The following is a 23,325-nucleotide window of genomic DNA, read 5'->3' as shown; positions in this document are numbered from 1 at the left end:
ATTTCATTTTAACATTAGCTACATATAGTCTTTAGACAACGACATTTATCAGAAATCCCTTGTTGATTTAAATGCCAAGATAACTGAGTGAAACATCAAAACATCACAGTACTCTGTGTACAACGCGCGTTTAAACGAATACGCGTAGAGTAATAACAATGAATAAACGAGAGATATAAGGTAGTAAAAATTGTTGTTTTAAATGTTCAAGTAGCGTTGTAGTCTTGTTATGTACGTAGTACTTGTATCAAAAAAATTAAAACCGATAAACACTAGACGGTAGACGTTGCAAATGTTTGCAACGAATTTGTTGCGACCCTACCAATAAGGTTTTGGGAATGCCTAAAATAATATCGGTTTTATCTCAAATATTGTTTAGCTTAATTTTTGATAACAAATATTTAAATGTATTTAATTTTAAAGAATTAAATTGTCTTAAATAAATTCAGTTACCAAATGATCGGTTAAATGATTGCCAACGTTTATCTAAATTAATGTGCGCACAATAATCCAACAGTTATATGTATAACTTAATATTACTCGTGTGAATTATGACGAGATGAGATATTTCATCATCTTATCCTAAATTTAATGTCAAAAGCATTTATCTGTACAATAAAAGTACAACATGAACAAAAATTTATACATATTTGCATTAGTATTTAGTTGATATGGTGATTCACTTATATCAAAATAAAACACTGAGTATATGAGCAAAAACATTTCTCTTTTAACAATTATTTTCGGAATTAGGCCTTACATGGGAGCCACGAGTGTGTCATTAAGTCCAAGACTTTTTGAATTTCCAGCCTCTTAACTGAAAGGGCAACACTGCTCCATCAGGAATCTGTCAGTTGACTCCTGGCAAAATTTAGACAGCCGCGAAACTTGAGGAGAAATTGAAAAAAAAAAAAAAAAAATTTCGTGTGCTCATTAAGCATTATGTTTTGCGGAAAAATGCTAAGCTTGATTTATATGTATTATGGGAACTCTGCACAATGATAAAAACGTGGTTTATTGAATTTCGTTGTGGTCGTACGAAAGCTGCCGAATGTTCTGGACGGTCTGTTGAGGTATCTACACCCAAAACTATTGAAAACAAATCATGATATGGCGTTGGCCGATCGGAGATTGAAAGTGCTAGAGATTGTGGAAGCCATAGGCAACTCAGATTGTTATAAATTTTTGGTGTTAAATATAAAAAAAATATTAAAAATAGTAGGATTCTTTTGATTGATTTGTCAATTTAACACTTTTTAAGATTATTTGAAGAAATTTCAAAACTGCATCTGATTTTAAAGATGATATAAGAATCTATCAAAAGAATCTTAAATCAATAAAATCAAACATCAGCACAATACCTACATTTTTTTTAAAATTGATATCGTGAATTGAAATTTGATATAAGGAAAAAATGTCAAAATGATTCTAAAGAGAATGTGTTTACCGAATATGATTAAAATCGCATGACCCATGATTTGGCCCCTGGATCGTATAGCTATGTCCGTCTGTCTGTTGAAATCAATTTTCCGAAGGCACCACTATATACAAAAAATATATAAAAAAATCGAGAAAATCGGCACACAAATGACTAAGATATGTATAAGTAAACATTTTTTTTTATGATTTTTTTTTTAAATTTTGGTGATCAAATTTGGTGAAAAAAATCGAGGTTTAAATAGCAACAAAACCAGGAGGACCAATAATCATTTTTACTGGAACTTAAGTTAAAGGCAAGTGCAATTCAAGATTTGAATTATAGCCAAGCAATTGAATTACACTTTATTTTAATAGCATTCTCCAGTAAAAAGGAAACATAAGTGCCACAAATTCAAGCCATATAAATTTTGTATATATTTTTCAAGCTTAAAACATAATTATATTTACATTCAAGTCAAATTCCAACAAAATGTTCAAGTGCTTGAATTTTTAGGGTTTTAGCGCTTATTGAGTCATGTTTGTATGTTATTGGCGGGCTTCGGAAAGTTGATTTCAACAGACTTTTATATACCCTTACCACTCATAGTGAAGAATATAATGATAGCAGGTGTTAGTGTTTATTGCTTTCATACTACACCATTTCCAATTGTATTTCAGAAGTTTCTAATTGTATTTCAGAAATTTCCAATTGAATTTCAGAAATTTCTAATTATATTTCAGAAAATTCCAATTCAATTTCAGAAATTTCCATTTATATTTCAGAAATTTCCATTTATATTTCAGAAATTTCCAATTATATTTCAGAAATTTCTAATTATATTTCAGAATTTTCTAATTATATTTCAGAATATTCCAATTATATTTCAGAACTTTCTAATTGTATTTCAGAATTTTCTAATTGTATTTCAGAATTTTCCAATTGTATTTCAGAAATTTCCATTTGTATTTCAGAATTTTTAATTTATATTTAAAATGTTTCTAATTGTATTTCAGAATTTTCTATTTGTATTTCAGAAATATCCATTGGTATTGCTATTAGAATTTTCTGAAATACAAATGGATATTTCTGAAATACAATTGTAAAATTCTGAAATACAATTGGAAACTTTTTAAGTATAAAATAAAAATTCTGAAATACAAATGGAAATTTCTGAAATACAATTGGAAAATTCTGAAATACAATTGGAAATTTCTGAAATACAATTAGAAATTTCTGAAATATAAATGGAAAATTCTGAAATATAATTAGAAATTTCTGAAATATAATTGGAAATTTCTGAAATATAAATGGAAATTTCTGAAATATAATTAGAAATTTCTGAAATTGAATTGGAATTTTCTGAAATATAATTAGAAATTTCTGAAATTCAATTGGAAATTTCTGAAATACAATTAGAAACTTCTGAAATACAATTGAAAATGGTGTAGTGTCCAAATACCGGCAAATTTAAAAAACCGGTTTCCGGTTTAACCGAAAAAGTGTGTATTTTAAAAAAACGGTTAAGAGGTTTCGGTTTTTGTCTTCAAAAAAACCGGTTAACAGGTTTATATTAAATTTTAATTTAATGGAAATTAAGCATTTTTGAATTCTTTATGAATTATTTTATATCTTTTACGAAATGTTGTCAAATGCTACAATTTTCTATAAAATAAAACAATATTTTTAAAAATGGTATCAAAGTTTTTCAGAAATATGTTTGAATGAGCTTAGAAAATATATTTCATTAAAACCGGTTAATCGTCTTACAAAAACCGGTTTGTCAAAAAACCGGTGGAGTTTACAAAGATGAAAAAACCGGTTGACCGGTTTTCGGTTTTGGATACTCTATTTCATACAAATTCATGTATTACTTTTATTATTAAACTACTTACAAGTAATTCAAACGATATGTAGTATATACTATAAAGTCTGCTAACCAGTAATGACATATCATTACCAAGTTTTTAATGGAATATTATTGATTTTCAAACAAAATAAGCTAAAATATGAATAAATTTTAAACAGTCGCAAAAATATGTTATTAAAATTCTGTCTAGTTAGTATAACATACATAATTACATTTGTTTAGATAAGAAATGATATTAATATATAGGCAAATATGAAGTTTTATTATTGTTATTATTATAATTATTATTTTGTTTCGTAAAATCTGTGTTTAGTTAACTGGTGCCATGCATAAACTACTACGACAAATATGTTATCAACAGTTTTAATTTTTTTTTGTTGTTTTACTATTTATAAACAAAAGTACATCTTATCAGGAACAATTAAAATAAAAGTGGACGTGACTAGAAGGGAGTAAAAAGTTAATAGCCAAGCATAAAAATGTACAAACAAAATTCAGAGTGGAAAATGTAAACACTGAATCAGCTATTAATATATAATGGGGTGAAATTGCGATAAATTTAGAATAAATGTAGAATTTTTAAATTGGGTAAGAAATACAAGTGTTTTTCTATTATATAAACAGCAGCAAAAGAATAGGATATATAATTAGAAAGTTATTACGTCCAGCATTTGATTATTTTTCTAAATTCTTGTTGTTTTATTTCATAAAGTTATAAGAGTTTTGTTTTTCTTTTTTAATTAATTGTATTTTTTTTTTGGGGTCACCTAGCAATTCTTATCAGTCCATCTAGTTTGCTTTTGAGACTACCAAAAATACATTTTAATTGATTTTTGTATTTTATTTATTTATATTCAAAGTGTGTCGTGAAGAAATAAATAAAATTATTGAAATTGCAATTCGTTTTCTTTTTATTTATGTATGCCTGCCATTGTAATATGTACGTTGAGTCATTGCTTTCGTTTTGCTAATAAAAAAAGCCAGGATAATTTATTATTGTTGGCATTTTATGTAATTATGGCAATTTTATTTAAGTTTTATTTGGTAACAAAAGTTTATTAAACTTGCAAATTCATGTTTATAACAAAAAAAAAAAAAAAAAACGATTCAATTCCCACGAAAAACGTCAATAGTTGAGACAAGTTGGAGAACTTTATTAGTTGGTGACGAATAGTTAGGCTTAGACTGCAAAATGTGATAAGTCCATTTTAAGATATTTAAAAAAATTTGTTTATCTTTATATATCAAAAAAATAAAAAGAAAGACTCACGATTTACTAAAAAAAAGAAAAATCCTCACATTTTCCCTAAATTGCTTTTACGTCAAATCTAATTATAAACTGCCAGCACCATAAAGTTGTAAAGAGTTAAAGTTTATTGCCCCGTTAATAAGTAAATTTAATTGTATTCCAGTTATAAGAGAATTATTTTGCTTTTAATCGTTTTAAAAAGACTTGAAAATAAAAGCGTTTCTTAAAGAAGATAAGAAACATATGAACATATTTAAATAGCTATAAATTTATTTATAAACTTATAATTTTAAAACAAATATTGTAATCACAAGCGAGATAATTTGAGTTATTCAATGGGTAAGAGCACTTTAAGCTAAAAATATTTCCAGTCATCTACAAAAAATATTCTTTATAACTGTTAAGCTAAAAGTAATAATGACTTGTTAGAACTTGTTCTCTTTAATTAGAAACAGAAATAAAAATTTCAAATAACTTTTGCTTTGATTTTGTTTTTGGATTTAAACAGCAATTGTTTTTGTTAATGCTTTATTTAAAAAGTCAGGGTTAAATATTAGAAATCGTAGTTAGAAATAATTAAAAAACATTAATTCGTTATTATCTTAAAACAATAACATGTAATTCCCTAACCAACACCATCACCACCAATACGTTCACTCACCGCCACTTTGTTAATGAAACAGTAAACAAGTTGCGGTAATTTTTATTTTATGTTATAATTAAGTCTTACTATATTAAGGGGGAACAACATTCTTGAATCAACTGCATATACACATTCAGTTATAGGTATACGTTTTAAGATAAATTATTAAATACAATGTGATTTTATAGGGTAAAAGACGAATGTTTAAGGTACTGTGTCGTTGTTAAATTTCACAAAAGTTCTTACATTTTTTTTTTTTAATATGACACTTTAAATTGAAATGCCTAAACAGCTAAAATCGTTAATATCTCCAAAAATAAATGGTATTGAACTGGCAATTATTTTGTGTAGAGCTTAACTATTTTCCAATATTTTGCTTAATTTTCAAATCCAGTTAAAACTAGCAACTTAACGAACCGACAAATATTTTTTTCAGAAAACTCTATTCATTCCAAAATTTTGTTTCTATTATCAAAAATATAATGTGGTTACATTATATCCATAGGCAAAACATTGGAAGCTTTTAAAATTCAGCAAGGAAGACTAAAACAAAACATGAAAGCTACAGTGTGCGAAATTAAAATAGTCGCATTTAATATTTCGATGTATTATTAAATACGAAAGAACTTTATTTAATTATTTTGCCAAATTAATAACATTATTCAATCTTAAATTAGTATATATGTTTAAATTTTAAATATAACGATAAATTAAAATGTAATAGAAAAACAAAGTAAAATGTATGCGAAATTTTAAATAGACGCAATTAAAAAAATATAAAAAATATTAATTTCATTTAGAGTAAAAAATAAATTAATAACTGATTAATATTTAGTAATTCCTCCTCTATTTTGTATAACACCAAATATACGACTGGGCATTGATTCCACTAGATTTTTTAATATTCTGAGCTCAATATTTAGCCAGGATTGGAGAATTGCCGTTTTAAGCTCACTCACTGTGTTGTATTGCTTCCCGTTGCAGTAAACTTCTCTCGACATGATTCCCCAAAGATTTTCTATCGGATTCAAGTCCGGGCTTCTAGCTGGCCAGTCTAGAATTGGGATTGAAGCCGATGAAAAGAATGCTTTTGAGACTTTTGAGACGTGGATGCTAGCGTTATCTTGCTGAAATGTCATGTTTTTATCCAAATTATCTTCTAGATAATTTACTAAAACATCTTCCAACATTTCCACATAGGTTTCGGAATTCATTTTAGTAGAAATGAAACACAGCTGAAGCTTCCCTTCGTAACTGAAACCGCCCCATACCATTACGGTACCTCCGCCAAAGTTTCTGCTTATTCTGGGTGCGTTCGGTTTTTGCAAATCATGCCAATAATGACTGTGTCCATCCGGGCCATCCAAATTGAATTTCTTTTCGTCGGAAAAAATAATATTTTTCCATTCCTCTGTCCATGACATGGTATATTTGGCAAATTCCAATCTTCGAGATTTATGAGAACATAATAACGGTGGGATTTTGGCTGATTTTTTCCATTTAATGTTAGAATCGGTTGATAAAATTTGTTGAACTTGACGTTTTCCTACAGGTAAGCCCAATTTCACTACAATTTGGGAGGCATAAAGCTTATTTTTAGTGGCCTCCTGTTTAAGTTGACCTATTTGGCGTTTGGTTAGCTTTGTGTTTCTCTTATTTCTTTTAGCTAAAGTTTTATTTTGTGTATTTTTTTGCAAACACGTACGAACTAGATGCTCCGATCTTCCAATTCTTCTACCTATTTCTCTTTTCGAATAGCCTTCTTCATTTAAAACTCTTATTAAAGTTCGCTCCTCTTGTGTAACGTGTTTTCCTCTACCCATTGCGTCTAAGAATTCTCAATATGGACTGATACTGATACTCAATGATGCAAACACGAAAAAGCACATGGGTTTTTACTAAAAATCTGAATTTTGTAACGGTAAATATTAAGTAAAAGTAATTGTGCCTATTTAAATTTCACTCTTTATTTTTTATTTTTTTGAGTAAAAGTCCCATTATTATTTTATCGAGGGGAAATTACAGCAACAATGTATATAAAAAAATTTCCTGGTTACCAACTACTAAGTATTGGGAAATATTAGTAAATTGGAAACAAGGGAAACCAACTACTTAAAAATATTCTTAAATCTGTTATTGCGACTATTAAAATTTCGTCCACTGTATATTCGTCTGTACTGAATCTTATGTATGTATATAATTTTTGTTGAAAATATTTGGTGAAAAAAAAGGAAAAATAAAAATAGTTTATTGTTTAAATTGTTTTCCTTGGAAAGAAAAAAAAACCCTCCTTCAAATATATTGCACTTTTTCATTCTCAAACATTTTTATAAATTTTCTTTATAATATTATTCAACAAGTCTGGCTTTTCAAAACGTCAAATGGAATTCCGTAATTCCTAAAAATTGGAGAAAAAATCCCAAAAAAGGTATTTTTTACAATTTTGCCTATAGCGCCAAATTTACTTCTGGATGGGAAAATACTTTGGGGATAAATAGTAGGGTATTCAATTAATCGGGTTTCTGGATTAATCGGTTAATCGAGCAAATAATTAATCGGGGTTTAGATTTAATCGGTTAATAATCGGTTAATATTAAATTCTTCGATTAACCGAATAATTTCTATTTTAATTTTAAATTGAAAAGAAAAACGCGAATTTTGTATACTTATATAAGCATTTTGTTACTAAAAAGAACAAAACCATAAAAACAAACAAAATATAATTCAACAAAACAATAAATAAAAATATACACATGTGAGTTCTTTTTTTAGATTTTAAGGAGATCTTCTGAAATAATCTTTTTAAAAAAGAATGTAATTTAAATGCTTCAATCTTAAACGATTTTTTTTTAGTTTTAATTAAACTTGACTTGAAAAAACTCTCACTGATTGTAGATTTGGAAAAATCGAAAATAAGACACGATCTTTTTTAGTTTTTTTTTAAGTATATTTTTTTAGATTTTGATTTACTTTAATAGTATCGTTAAGTACTGATTAAAGACTCGTTTCAGTAATGTCTTTAGTTTCGTCTATTACCATGTCGTCCTTCAACTCATTATCACATCATCATAGAATATTCTAGAAAAAATTCTATTCTAAATTCCTTAGTTTCAGTTTCAAATAACTAGAAGGGAATATTCACGAGTTAAGAAATTAAATTTTAAAAAATAATTCTGTATAAAGTGCAAAAAGGAGACATTTCGGTTAATCGACACAAATTAATCGGTTTATTCGTTAACGGTTAAAATTTTAAAAATTTAAATTTTGAAAAACATACCTATAACTCTTAAATTGTAAGAGATAAATAACACACGCTAGCATTTCCTAGACAAGGGATTTCCAAAAATATAAAAAACTTTGAAATCGGATGGAAAACAAAAACGTGTTTAAAATTTTTACATGCCGAAGGTACCTTAATTTGAGCCCCCATAGCGCCTTAAACTCGAATACTCCTAAATTCCTCTATTAAAGGTAAGATTTCCAAAGTAGCATTACCATTCTTCAACATTCAAGTACCAAAACACTTTTTGGTCAAATAATTAAAAGAAATAATATTGTATGATAACCTTCTTTAGAAGAATGTCTCCTGAATCCAATTTCCAACAAAATGTACAACAATATGAATAAAACACACAGAATTTAAAATTATAGTTTGATCGTGGATATCCTACTATAACAATCGAAGAATATATTGAATATGTGGAATAAATAATTCAATCTTATATGATCAATTGGTTGATAAAATCATACTCAGATATAAATAAAAGAAATTATGATCTTGGCAATAATCTCTGGAATGATAAATTGATTTTCATGTGTAAATTTGGGGTTCAAGCTAAAAAGTCAATGTCGCGGCACAGGAAGATAAAAGGAAACAAAAATAGTAAAAGGAAACCAAAAACATTTTTGTTGGATTTTACTAAATTTTAGAATCATTTTTTTGAAAAAATATATGAAAACAAACGACAGCAATACATATTTCACTTTTAATAACTTGTTAAGAACGTTACAAACGGTATACCTACTTTGTTACAAACCATAATAATTGTTAGATCCCTTTCATACTAGGCAATTTAGTTGCGCAAGTCTGTTTTTCATTTTCAAAAACATGAATAAAAAAAAACAAGTCCAATTTTAGGAATCTAAAGGGAACGATTATTGGACCCAAGAGAGCTATACGAGACTAAGGTTTTTAACGGCTACCTGAATACCATACCAAGCCAAATTGCAGTGTACAAGCAGATCTGTACTCAAATTTAAAAAAAAGATTCTCCATAAGTCGGGAAGTGTGGACCGCCGCACTCAAGCTTGCATGCACTAGATTTAAGCCCAAATTTTTACACCATTTACAATTTGAAGCAAAAGAAATCTGATTAATTGAACATTCTCTTTAAATATTCTAAAGTAACCTGCTTTTATTATGTAGGGCATTTTAGTAACACGAAACAAAAAAAAAAAGAAAAACCTGACTCCATTTTAATCACCAAAAATATAAAATGAAAAGAACATTGAACTAAAATCCCCTTCCAAAAATGAATTAACAACAACGCAACAGACCCAAAATAAATAAAACAAAATAAAAATAACATATCACTTTCGTCCAATGCTTTTTTTATAACAATTTAATTTAATAATTCTCCTTTTTTTAACAAACACACATTTTCCATTCATTATTCTTGATGTTTTATTAAATTTGACGTTTAAATCACTGACGCAAGCAGCGACGCTAACTGCATTAACCAATGGTCAGCTAGCAAAATAACAATAACAACAGCAGTAGATATGTATTGCAAAAACAAAATTTAAATAAGACATTTTCAATATATACATAAGTATTCAATTTGGCTGGTTAAATTGTTTGAGATATTGTTGTTATTTTAACTGCAGAGGTTTTCATTTATATTTATTTGTTAATTGTATTGTGGTTTAAAGAACCAATTAATTAATACCTACTACATAGATTTTTCTTTGCCTATACATATAGTATTGAAATATTTATAGGATAGATACATTTAAAGACGATTTTCTTTTAATATTTTTTTGTTTATTTAAAGACCGCCACTTTGTAATCACACAACCCGTTAAATCTAAACATTCTTTTTTAATTTTATTTCTTTTTTTTTGTCCGATATTGCTGACGTAAAATAGTTTTTTTTGTTGGGTCCGTCCGTTTTGTAGCATTTAACCAGCCAAAAAAAGCATTTGAATCACACACAAACATTAATTTTAACAACATTTATTTATATATTTCTTTACATTTTTAGTTTTATTTATCAGTTTTGATTAATTGCTTAATATTTTCTGTTAATTTTCATTAAATTACGCCACAGTTTTATATATTTTTCAGTGGCAAAAAATTATTTTTTTCAATCAATCAGTAACTTACTTTTCTCAAAGTGCGAATGCGAGTGAATATGAAAAAATCAAGAAGAACGAATGAAAGAAGAAAAGGGACAACAAAATGTCAAATAAATATAGTGTGGCCATATTTTTGTTATTCCTATATTATTATCGATAAATAAACTTAGTAGTGCAAACTAAATTTGGCAGCACTTTTTTTAATAATGACAAAACGAACGAAATTTGTTCAAAAAATTCCCATATTTTAAAAAAATTACTTTGTTATGTAAGATGGAATGGCTGTAGAAGTTTTGAACTTAATTTTCCAATGAAGGGTATAAAACAATCATAAATATTGTACTGTATAGGGAATCTAATAGTTAAGGTCTTTAATCTTAGATCTTTATATAGTCCTACTTTAGCTTTAATCGTAGGTCTTTATTTAGCTTTAATCGTAGATATTTATTTAGCTTTAATCGTAGATCTTTATATAGTCCTAGTTTAGCTCTAATAGTAGATCTTTATATAGTCTAGTTTAGCTTTAATCGTAGGTCTTTATTTAGTCTTAATTTAGCTTTAATCGTAGATCTTTATTTAGTCTTAATTTAGCTTTAATCGTAGATCTTTATATAGTCTTAGTTTAGCTTTAATCGTAGATCTTTATATAGTTTTAGTTTAGCTTTGATCGAAGATCTATAGTCTTTTATATATAGTTTAGCTTTAGTCGTATATCATTATATAATCTTTTATTTATTTAGCTTTAATCGTAGATCTTTATATAGTCTTAGTTTAGCTTTAATCGTAGATCTTTATATAGTCTTAGTTTAGCTTTAATCGTAGATCATTATTTAGTCTTAATTTAACTTTAATCGTAGATCTTTATTTAGTCTTAATTTAGTTTTAATCGTAGATCTTTATATAGTCTTAGTTTAGCTTTAGTCGTAGATCTTTATATAGTATTTTATATATAGTTTAGCTTTAATCGTACATATTTATATATACTTAGTTTAGATTTAATCGTAGATCTTTATATAGTTTCGATTTAATTGTAGATCTTTATATAGTTTAGATTTAATAGTAGATCTTTATTTAGTCTTAATTTAGCTTTAATCGTAAATCTTTATATAGTTTAGATTTAATCGTAGATCTTTATATAGTTTAGATTTAATCTTAGATCTTTATATAGTTTCGATTTAATCGTAGATCTTTATATAGTTTAGATTTAATCTTAGATCTTTATTTAGTCTTAATTTAGCTTTAATCGTAGATCTTTATTTAGTCTTAATTTAGCTTTAGTCGTAGATCTTTATATAGTTTTAGTTTTTTAAGATGTATAAGTTGAATCTATAAACGAGGACTTTTGAAAATAATTGAAACTGATTAATAATTTAGCTTATAGCAGAAAGGTGTTCAACGGATCCATTTATTTTGCATATTTTCTTTTAAACAAAATTTATAACTATTTTTAGTTTTACTTAATAATACTTATAAAGTTATTTACAATTAAACTCTCTACAACTTGTGTAATGATAAATTTTCCAATATCGTTTCCAAACGTTTGCTCACTGTCTCCGCCAATATAACATTCTCAGCACCACAGCCATTGGCTAAATCCTTAACACAGGCCCTCAAACTAATGCGATACGTTATTTCGGGTGACAAATTGTTCAATATGTAGGAATGTCGATGACTGGGTATTTCAATCGCCCCGTCATACCTATCCAGCGGTATACACTTGTTTTCCGCCTGATCTTGTATGTTGGGATTGGACTGATTGCATACGGGATAGGGATGTGGTAAAATGTACATTTCTTTGGCTTCCTCTTGTTTTTTAGTATTTTGCTCTTCCAATTGGCTGATAGCCATGCTAACGCGAGCTTCACCAGTATCATTGCTGTCCGACTTTGCACTCGGCTTCTGCTCGGTTGTTTGGCTTTTCTGGAAGCTGTTGTAAAGAAGATATTAGATCAATAATGACAGAAATATTTTAGTAAAACTTACAGAAAATTACTTAAGGCATCTTTGTAGAGCCATTGTTCTTTATTGTGATAATTATCCACATGGGGTGTGGGTATTATCGATTCGGCATCTAGTTTAGGACATTGACACAAATCTTCTTTACTTTGCGTAGTTGTTTCAGAGGGCATGGTTTCGTCTGGGGGAGAGAGATAGATACGGAGAATAATAAATTAAAATAAAAGTACAATTTAAATTCAATACAAATTCATTAATTTTCAATATTTACTTGTTGCTTCATATTGCAAAATGTATTTCTCTATAATGCCATTAGCCATGCGTGGTGGCCACCAATGAACTTCCTAATATTTGAAAAGAATGATGTAGAATAAAACATTAAATTGAATGCTTCTTAATTTAACTCACAATCTCTTTTGTGGACAAGGAATGTGTATACATTTTTGCAACCAATCCCGGCTTGGCCGGCTCCGTTTGAAAATATTTTATTTCCGATACATGTTCCGCTAAATACGGATAATCCATTGTGGTCATACTTTTAACAAAATACGCATATTGAGTGGCCGGTTTCATATTCCTTAAAATATGACGCCTACGATGGGTAACAACGACATCTGTCAGCCAGCCATCTCTTCCACAGCCATGACGACCATCGAATTTCGTTACATTCCTATCATGAGCTTCTTTATAGTAATAGACGTAACCAATTAACAGGCTAAATTCTTCAGATGACATTAAATCCACTTGGACGACGGCGGAATTGGAATTGTAATCGGTAATATTGGCGGTAAGATCGCGTTTGTCGGGACCACCTGCAAAATAATAGAATTTTAATATAAAATACAAACACTTTTCGAAAATAAACAACTTACACACTACTCTTTCGCCATTTGAGTTCCTGGATGCATCCTTGATCGTTATACGTTGGCATTCTTTAAAATTCTCCTTTAAATCGGTTATTTTTTCATAACACAGGCTGGGATTTAAATGGAAATAAACACAGCCATGCAAAATGGCCACTCTACCAATCCATAATTCTTCCAAATATTGGTTGTCCACCACATAAAGAGAATACCTTAACAACATTTTGATTCATAAATAATTTTGAATTGAAAACTTTTATGTTTCTGAACTCACCTATTTTCTATTAGTTCCAAACCTCTGATAGTGTGCAAATTTTTAAAGAAATGTAGTGAAACTATTTGCGGAGAATTTAGTATCTTTAGATAACCGGTAATTTCGTTTAAGTGGCGGAAAGCCTGTTCCAAATTTTGTATTATGGGTTCTGTAAATATTGGAAATGAAGAGATTATTTTATTTCATAATTATGTTCGAAAATGCAGTAACATAATGCCAGGGCCAAGTGCCTTAAGCAAATCTGCTGCATTTACTGCCATCATCCGCATTTACTGCCATCATCCCCCCCGACTTACTATTTATCTCATAAAACTCTATAGTTAAGGAACCCTCTATTGTCGTACAATCAGCCAAACCTTCCAAATCTTCTATGCTATGAACCACAAAATTGCCGGTACAATTTAAAGCACACGAGATCTTGTCATTTTTCTTTACTTCCTGATAATGTTTGGGACATTCTTCCACACATTCCATACCCAATTGTTTAAGCTTCCACTGGCTGCAATCACTAACACATTGACGTTTAAAGGCCTACATAAAAATTTAATTAGAATTTTGTACAGAGAATCATTAAATCGAATTTACCAATCTATATTTGGGAGGCAAACAATTTTCCACGCAACCTCTATCCGAGACATAATTTGTGCAGTGCCTGCAATTGTTATCGAAGCAAGAGGTCAAACAACTGCTTCTTCCTCCTTGTTTGTAGCACTTTTTGCCTCCTATATAGTCCAAGGTGGTTTTCTGGAATTTACCCAAAGACCAGCATTTCTTGTGACGATTCACCTCTATGGTTTTCAATTCATCCTGATAGGTGTAGCAGAGGGGACACTGATTGGGGGATTTATTGTTCTGTGAATAAAAGATGGACATTTACTAAATGAAGAACAATGTAATTGTTCTAATATTAAAAACCAGGAATATATTGTTACGAAATTGTACTTGAATTCAAACATAACGATTTTAACGGCTGATTTAAAAGTAGCATAATGCTTTCAAATAACAGTGCTGTAATGGCAGACTGTAACATATCTGTGGGCATTGTTAAATAAAAGCTTCAGTTGATTTGATCGTAAGTTGGCAACGCTGTATTCGAATATTCAGTTAAAGAACATTGTAGAAAGTACACCACAGATGGCGTATGATCTAGAATATTCGAACTTTGATAGTTAAAGAGCTTTCTAGAAGGTAATGCAGTGTTATAAATAGTGGCAGAGGTTGCAGTCGTGAGTGAGTTTATCAGAGACGCTTTTCGAATAAACATCATCTAAGTGCCTTAAAGTGTGTTGCGTTTTCAAAGTAAATTCGTCTACATTATAAATTGTGTCTGTAATTCTGAGAATTTATAAACGTGTATAAAAAACATTGAGTGGCTATTTAATTCTGTTGTTGTTGTACATTTTAAAGAAATAAAGAGTTGTTACAATTTTCAAACTACTAAACGGCTTTTATTTGCAATCAAACGTATCCGGTTTATTTAAAGGAAATAAACCAGCGTTTTGAAAAGGTTAAAACGTAACAATATTTTAGTTTTAAGGGCTCGAAGTTAATTTGTATATTTGCTCCTTCCAAGATTCTGGGACAACCATTAATCGCAGATATTTACACAGTCTTAGTCTAGCTTTGATATTAGATTTTTATACGTTCTTTGTCATAGATCTGTATATGGTCTTTGTTAAGTTTTAATCGTAGATATTTAAACAGTTTTAGTTTAGCTTCAATCGCAGTTCATTATAAAGTCCTAGTTTAACTTTAATCGTTGATATTTTTATAGTGCTAGGTTAGCTTTAATCGTAGATCTTTTTATAGTCCTAGTTTAGCTTTAATCGTAATTCATTATACAATCTTAGTTTAACTTTAATCGTAGTTCTTAGCTTAACTTTAATCGTTGATCTTTATACATTCTAGTTTAGCTTTAATTGATGTTCTTTTTATAAAGCTAGTTCAACTTTAATCGTAATTCTTTATATAGTCTTAGTTAACTTTAATCATATGTCTTTATATAGTCCTAGCTTAGTTTTAATCGTTGGTCTTTTTATAGTCCTAGTTCAGTTTTAATCGGAGATCTTTAAATAGTCCTAGTTAACTTTAATCGCAGATCTTTTTATAGTCCTAGTTTAGTTTTAATTGTACTTCTTTATATAGTCCTAGTTTAGCTCTAATCATGGTTTTTTATACAGTCTTAGTTTGGCTTTAATCGTTGATATTTTTATGAAGCTGGTCGTTATATAGTCCTAGTTTAGCATTAATCGTAGATCTTTTTATAGTCTTAGTTTAACTTTAATCCTTGACCTTTTTAAAATGATCTTTATATAGCCCTAGTTTAGCTATAATTGTAGTTATTTGTATAGTATTAGTTTAGCTTTAATCCTTGATCTTTTTATAATGCTACTTTAGCATTAATCGTAGATCTTTATATAGTCTTGGTTTAACTTTAATCGTTGATCTTTTTATAGTCCTAGTTTAGCTTCAATCGGAGATCTTTAAATAGTCCTAGTTAACTTTAATCGTAGATCTTTTTACAGTCCTAGTTTAGCTTTAATTGTACTTCTTTATATAGTCCTAGTTTAGCTCTAATCATGGTTCTTTATATAGTCTTAGTTTGGCTTTAATCCTTGATCTTTTTATGAAGCTGGTTTAGATTTAATGGTAGATCCTAGTTTAGTCTTAATCGTAGAAATTTATATAGTCTTAGTTTAGCTTAATCCTTGATCTTTATATAGTCCTAGTTTAGCATTAATCGAAGATCTTTATATAGTCTTAGTTTAACATTAATCGTAGATCTTTTTAATCCTAGTTTAGCTTTAATCGAAGATCTTTATATAGTCTTAGTTTAACTTTAGATCTTTTTATAGTCCTAGTTTAGCTTTAATTGTACTTCTTTATATTGTCCTAGTTTTGTTTGAATCGTAGATCTTTATATAGTCTTAGTTTATTTTTAATCGTAGATCTTAATATAGTCCTAGTTTAGCTTTTATCGTAGATCTATATATCTACGTTTAGCTTTATTCCTTGATCTTTTTATAATGTTACTTTAGCATTAATCGTATATCTTTATATAGTCTTAGTTTAATTTCAATCGTAGATCTTTTTATAGTCCTAGTTTAGCTTTAATCGTAATTCTTAATACAGTCTTATTTTAGCTTAAATTGTATGTCTATATTTTAGCCTTAATGATAGTTCTTTATATAGTCCTAGTTTAGCTTTAACTCACCTTCATCACATAGTAAAATTGCTTGGTATTATTACCCAAAATCGACACCCAATTAATGGTGTGGGTAAAACACAGCGAAGGATTCGATTCCACGCGTATAGAACCCTTCAATACACGCAGTAAATTCACCAAACCTATATTCAGCAAATCTCGATTCTCCAAAACAGTCAAAGCATATTGATCATACAACAATTCAACACCACGTATAACCACCAGTTTGGGAAAAAGTCTTTCCAAACTATCAAGACCCTCAACACGATAGACCAATAAATATTCACTGATTTCCTCTATATTCGAGGAGTTCACACGAGCCAACAACTCAGCAGTAAAATGCATATGCACTATACGCACATGGCCAGTTACCACAGTGCAATTTTGCAGCTTATCAAAGTCTTTAAGGGATCTAATTGTGGCGGAATTACATCTGACCTCCTTAAAGGGGGCATCTTTTTGCTTGGCATTAGCCTGATAATGACACGCACAGCAAATGTAAAGTATGAATAATAGTGAAAGATATTTCTGCATTTTATTTGGAATTTAATTTTATCATTTAATAACTGACGTAAGTTACCAACAATAATAACAAACACAACACTTGTACACTGTATTTCATTCACTTTAGTTTAGTTTACTTTACGTCATTCATTCATTCACTGTTTTACTTGACATTTGACCTCAAGGCAAGTTGTTTTTATTGGTTATATGTATGGATGTGTGTATATCGTTGTATTTTGAAAACGAAAACAATTGTGTTGTTTTGCTGTCGTCTTTCAATTATTTAATTGAAAACTTGACCTCCAAATAGAAGACAGAACACTAGAGTCATATATCTTCTTCATGGGACAGACAGACATACGGTTTTGTAGCAAACGATTTTTCGTTACAATTGTAATTACGTTTTCAATTAAACTGCAATTTTTAATTGGCTTTTCTTTAAAGATTTATAAATATTTGATTTTAATTTTAGTTTTTAAACTGTAAGATATTTAGAAATTAAATTTCTCTTGGTTGCGCTTATGTTCAACCTTCCGCTGTTCAATTTTAACTGATTCTTTTGAGCTGTTCTTTGGATAGGAGGAGACACTTATTGTATGAGTGTATCTTTTGTTGTTTTTTTTTGGGTTGTTGTTATTGAATGGTCTTTAAATTTTATGAGAAAATGTTCGTTTCATTTAATTAATTTTTGAGAAGAGCGACCAGCATAAGATCAATCGATTGTATTAACCCTTTCAGGGTGATACCATGATTTTATTTCTTGAAATTGATCGATAGAAAGACTGTAACAAAGTGGTTTAGATAAAATTTATTTTATGAACCGTTGGAGTTGTAATGGAGGTTGGTGGACGGCCCTCAATGTTCGTCACATCGATAGAAAATTTCACCAAAAATTAATTTATTATCCGAATGTTAAAGAATTGTATATTCAGACTTAACGAAAATAAAAATTTACCAATTGAAGAGAACAGAGCTCACTTGTTTTTGAACATGTGTAAAACTGCAGCCACTTTGTGAACAATTTCCATTGATCACCACGATCTTAAAAATCAATTTGACCCCTCAGTGGATAAAAACCGTAATAAAGAGAATATATTTTCGAATTTCTCTCACACAAATATGCGTGTTGCAAAGTCTTTAAGGAGACATGGAAACAATAAGGAAGATTAATTTTAATTGTAATAAAACAGACTTGCCATAACACTAAATAAAATGAAAAACTTGGATCGAAATAAAATCTCTAATATCTTAACAAAAATAAAATTTTTTATTTACATGTTGTTAGGTATATTTTTTTAGCTTTTTACTTACTGGCTTAGTATTTACTACTCGTTAAAATTCCCCCCTCTGTCCCGCTTTTCATCTTTTGCTTTAGAAATTTGGCAACCTTTGTTGTGGCCACATGTAGAGGATCTTTTGCCTAAAGTAACTGTGACACAAGAAACCGGTTGTTTCGAATGTTGCATGCTGTTAATGTCTTTTAGATTTTGGAACGATAATAATGAGACAAGTTTAAACATTACATCTACTACTCTTTCTTTTTTTTTTATTGTATTCTGTTGACAGACAGACGTTGGCTTTTGCATGTTTTTAGGACAGCTATCAGTTATTCAGGGCAGTAATGCTACAGTTAGCGTTTAAAATTCTTGTTAAGAATGAAATTTTTATTTAATCAAAAGTTAAGGAAACAAAATTTTCATACAAAGCTTTAATTGCAATAGCGTTATTGATAGAAATTTATATAGTCTTACATTAGCTTTAATTGTAGATCGTAGACTGTTAATAGTCTTAGTTTAGCCTTAGTCGTAGATCTTTATATAGTCCTAGTTTAGCATTAATCGTAGATCTTTATATAGTCCTAGTTTAGCCTTAATCATATATATTTATATACTCTTAGTTTAGCTTTAATCGTAGATCATTATATAGTCATAGTTTAACTATAATCGTAGATCTTTATATAGTCCTAGTTTAGCTTAATTCGTAGATCTTTATAGTCTTAGTTTAGCTTTAATCGTAGATCTTTATATATTCTTAGTTTAGCTTTAATCGTAGATCATTATATAGTCTTAGTTTAGCTTTAATCGTAGATCTTTATATATTCTTAGTTTAGCTTTAATCGTAGATCTTTATATATTCTTAGTTTAGCTTTAATCGTAGACCTTTATATAGTCTTAGTTTAGCTTTAATCGTAGATCTTTATATATTCTTAGTTTAGCTTTAATCGTAGATCTTTATATATTCTTAATTTAGCTTTAATCGTAGATCTTTATATAGTCTTAGTTTAGCTTTAATCGTAGATCTTTATATATTCTTAGTTTAGCTTTAATCGTAGATCTTTATATATTCTTAGTTTAGCTTTAATCGTAGATCTTTATATAGTCTTAGCTTAGCTCTAATCGTAGATCTTTATATAGCCTCAGTTTAGCTTTAATCGTAGATCTTTACATAGCCTTAAATTTATACTGTCAGTTTGTATACAAAAAATTATTTTAATTTGGGTTAATTTAGCTTTAATCGTATATGCTTTCACTATTGGAATCTTTTATTTCAAAAACCAGTCAAGCAACAAATTATTGATTTTGAGTAAATCAAAGAAAATATTCTACCAACTTAAATTACCTTTACAAAATTTATATTTTTCTATGAAAGTTATCCATTTATTTAACTGTTTGTTAAACATAAAACTTTATTTTTTATCTATCTTAACATATATTTAAAAAATAATATAAAGTGTGCATTTGGCTGGTTTCTGAAATAAACAACCACCACTATTGTAAATCTAAATATTCTAATTTTATAAAGAACTTCAAAAGTAAAATGACAAATGAACATTTTAAAGAGTTTAACATCATATTCATATATGGGGCATTTTATGTCAAGTGAACCAACTTTTAAAACGATGTCTTCCGATTTTTTCAACAAGATAGCTCGATAACTCTCTGAGTTAGAGGGGGTCAAAATTTGACATTTTGGACAAGCAGTGTTTTTTCTTATCCATGTATCTTATTACCTATTGTTCTTAGCAAAATGTGTCCTAAATAGCATAGATAGCTCTTTCTTCAATCTTTCGAAAAAAAAAAAAATAAAAAAAATTTAATATTTTTTTTCCGATATCAAAAACTTTTTTGACTATTTTTTTTAAAATGGGCCCTTTTTTTCTTAAAATAAAGCTTAGATATTTTCCTTGAAGACATATTTGGTCGCTTAGTGCGATTCGAGTGGGATATCTATGAAAATAAATATTTTGTAACTCAAGACACACAATTTTTGACTTTTTTTTGCAAAATCAAAAATTTTTTTCCAATTTTTTCCAAAAAATTTTTTTTTGCTCAAAAGAGAGCTTAGGTCCTCCTTGAAGACATATTTGGTCGCTTAGTGGGATACGAGTGGGATATCTATGAAAATAAATATTTTGTAATGCAAAACATACAATTTTGGAATTTTTTTTGCAAAACCGAAATTTTTTTCCTATATGGGTCCTTTTTTTAATTTTTTTTTTGCTCAAAAGAAAGCTTAGGTCTTTTCCTTATATTTATTTTGATAGATATCCCATTCGCATCCCACTAAGCTACCAAATAGGTCTTCAAGGAAAATATCTAAGCTTTATTTAAAAAAAGGGCCCATTTAAAAAAAAAGTCAAAAAATTTTTGATTTCGGAAAAAAATATTAAAATTTTTTTATTTTTTTTAAATATGTATTTGTTTTCGAAAGATTGAAGAAAGAGCTATATAAGCTATTTGGGACACATTTTGCTAAGAATAATAGGTAATAAGATACAAGGATAAGAAAAAACATCTGCTTGGACCGATCGGAAGACATCGATTTTAAAAGTTGGTGCCCCATATACATATTTGTTCTGAAATAACTATTCTACAGTGCAGTCTGCTTCCGTTGAAGGCCATTAAGATTATATTTTTTTTTATTTTTTTTCACATTTATTGAGAGCTACAACATTTATGAAAATAAAATAGATTAGGGCCTAGTACTACATATGTTAAGCGCTGTCACTTGACTTCTTTCTGCACTAAACACGGATTTCTCGGCTATGCTTCACCATAATAGGGAGGTATTATTTAATTTTGTTTACATTAAACGATGCATTTACCATTACAAAACAGTAATCGCTTAATAACTCAATTTTTGATTTTTTGTTGCTTGACTGGTTTTTGAAATAAACGATTCATTTAGTCTTTGCTGTAATCGAGCTAACACCCCGACTTTTGGACTCACAAAATTAAAATTAAATACTACATTTTATATTAAACTAGCTGACCCGACAGACGTTGTCCTGTCCAAGTTAAAAAAATGCTTGTGTTCGAGTTGTGAATTTGTGAGAATTGTTTCAATATAAGTTCTAATGGTTGTGTTAATCATTTTCTGAGCATGTTCCTAACAATCTGACAACTGTGTGTACGTAGCTTAAGTCTTGCAATAACAGAATACATGTAAATTAATGTACATATTTTGAGTTTTTATATAAGTAATCGAATTTTGGTCTGAAAAATGAGTGATCACAGATCGAGATCCTTTTCTTGATTAAACGCTTATTGGCCAAGTTATTAGCGATTTTAGATATTGTGAGTTTTTATATAAAAAATCGATTTTTGGTCAGAAATATGAGTGATCACAGATCGAGCTCTTTTTCTTGATTAAACGCTTATTGTCCAATTTATTAGCGAATTTAGATATTTTGGTTTTTATATAAAAATTAAATTTTTGGTCAGAAATATGAGTGATCACAGATCGAGCTCCTTTTCTTGATTAAACGCTTATTGGCCAAGTTATTAGTGAATTTATATATTTTGAGTTTTTATATAAAAAATCGAATTTTGGTGAGAAATATGAGTGATCACAGATCGAGCTCCTTTTCTCGATTAAACGCTTATTGGCCAAGTTATTAGCGAATTTATATATTTTGAGTTTTTATATAAAAAATCGATTTTTGGTCAGAAATATGAGTGATCGAGCTTCTTTTCTTGATTAAACGCTTATTGGACAAGTTATTAGCGAATTTAGATATTTTGAGTTTTTATATAAAAAATCGATTTTTGGTCAGAAATATGAGTGATCACAGATCGAGCTTCTTTTCTTGATTCAACGCTTTTTGGCCAAGTTATTAGCGAATTCAGATATTTTGAGTTTTTACATAAAAAATCGATTTTTGGTCGGAAATATGAGTGAGCACAGATCGAGCTCCTTTTCTTGATTAAACGCTTATTGGCCAAGTTATTAGCGAATTCAGATATTTTGAGTTTTTACATAAAAAATCGATTTTTGGTAGGAAATATGAGTGATCACGGATCGAGCTCCTTTTCTTGATTAAACGCTTATAGACCAAGTTATTAGCGAATTTAGATATTTTGAGTTTTTACATAAAAAATCGATTTTTGGTCAGAAATATGAGTGATCATAGATCGAGCTCTTTTTCTTGATTAAACGCTTATTGGCCAAGTTATTAGCGATTTTAGATATTGTGAGTTTTTATATAAAAAAATCGATTTTATGTCAGAAATATGAGTGATCACTGATAGAGCTCCTTTTCTTGATTCAACGCTTATTGGCCGAGTTATTATCGATTTAAACTATTGTGAGTTTTCGAATTTAAGCTATTGTGAGTAATCGAATTTTGGTCTGATATATGATTGATCACAGACCGATGTATATTACAGATGTTTTTAATAAGTAGGAGTATTAGTGGACGTGGACAATTTTTATTTATGTAAAAACTTTTGCGGACTCTTACGGACTTTTGCGGAAATTTAGTTAAATCGGTCCATAAAAAAATTGGCGTTGTCAATTTTTCTTATAGTAAAAATTTAAATTGGATGATCATAAATGATCATAGACATTTAAACAAAAAATTAGCAAAATCGGTGTAGCCGTTTTCAGATTTTAGATACATCGAAAAAAGTGGGCATGGTAAATTTTTCTTTCCGAAAAAACCTAAGTTGGACTATGATGAACAAAAAAAAAAATCCAAATCGGT

At 28.8% G+C, this 23,325-nt stretch overlaps 1 protein-coding gene across 1 annotated transcript; it reads right to left on the bottom strand.

The window, feature by feature from the left end:
• Window positions 1-11,939: 11,939 nt before the first annotated feature.
• Window positions 11,940-17,694, bottom strand: Sdr (Secreted decoy of InR). Its single transcript, XM_065515732.1, has 9 exons — window positions 16,845-17,694; window positions 14,216-14,482; window positions 13,927-14,161; window positions 13,631-13,778; window positions 13,366-13,568; window positions 12,902-13,305; window positions 12,765-12,837; window positions 12,521-12,674; window positions 11,940-12,464 (listed from the first exon to the last, which is right to left on the bottom strand). Exons 1-9 carry the CDS (start codon window positions 17,367-17,369, stop codon window positions 12,032-12,034), a joined length of 2,442 nt encoding a protein of 813 aa, XP_065371804.1. The 5' UTR covers window positions 17,370-17,694; the 3' UTR covers window positions 11,940-12,031.
• Between the last annotated feature and the right edge of the window lie 5,631 nt (window positions 17,695-23,325).

This window comes from Calliphora vicina, chromosome 1 (assembly GCF_958450345.1).
Source record: "Calliphora vicina chromosome 1, idCalVici1.1, whole genome shotgun sequence".
In the NCBI taxonomy this organism is placed as follows: Eukaryota; Metazoa; Arthropoda; class Insecta; order Diptera; family Calliphoridae; genus Calliphora; species Calliphora vicina.
The sequence above is the reverse complement of the archived record's forward strand: the minus strand, read 5'-3'. Positions and strand labels throughout refer to the sequence as shown.

What these genes read in the sequence shown, in the direction of transcription:
- Sdr (XM_065515732.1), bottom strand. Translation starts at nt 17,369, where the DNA reads ATGCAGAAATATCTTTCACTATTATTCATACTTTACATTTGCTGTGCG. An exon ending in AGAGTTTTATGAGATAAATA is followed by an intron (nt 13,779 to 13,926) that starts GTAAGTCGGGGG and finishes CAATATTTACAG; the next exon opens with AACCCATAATACAAAATTTG. An exon ending in AAATGGCGAAAGAGTAGTGT is followed by an intron (nt 13,306 to 13,365) that starts GTAAGTTGTTTA and finishes ATTATTTTGCAG; the next exon opens with GTGGTCCCGACAAACGCGAT.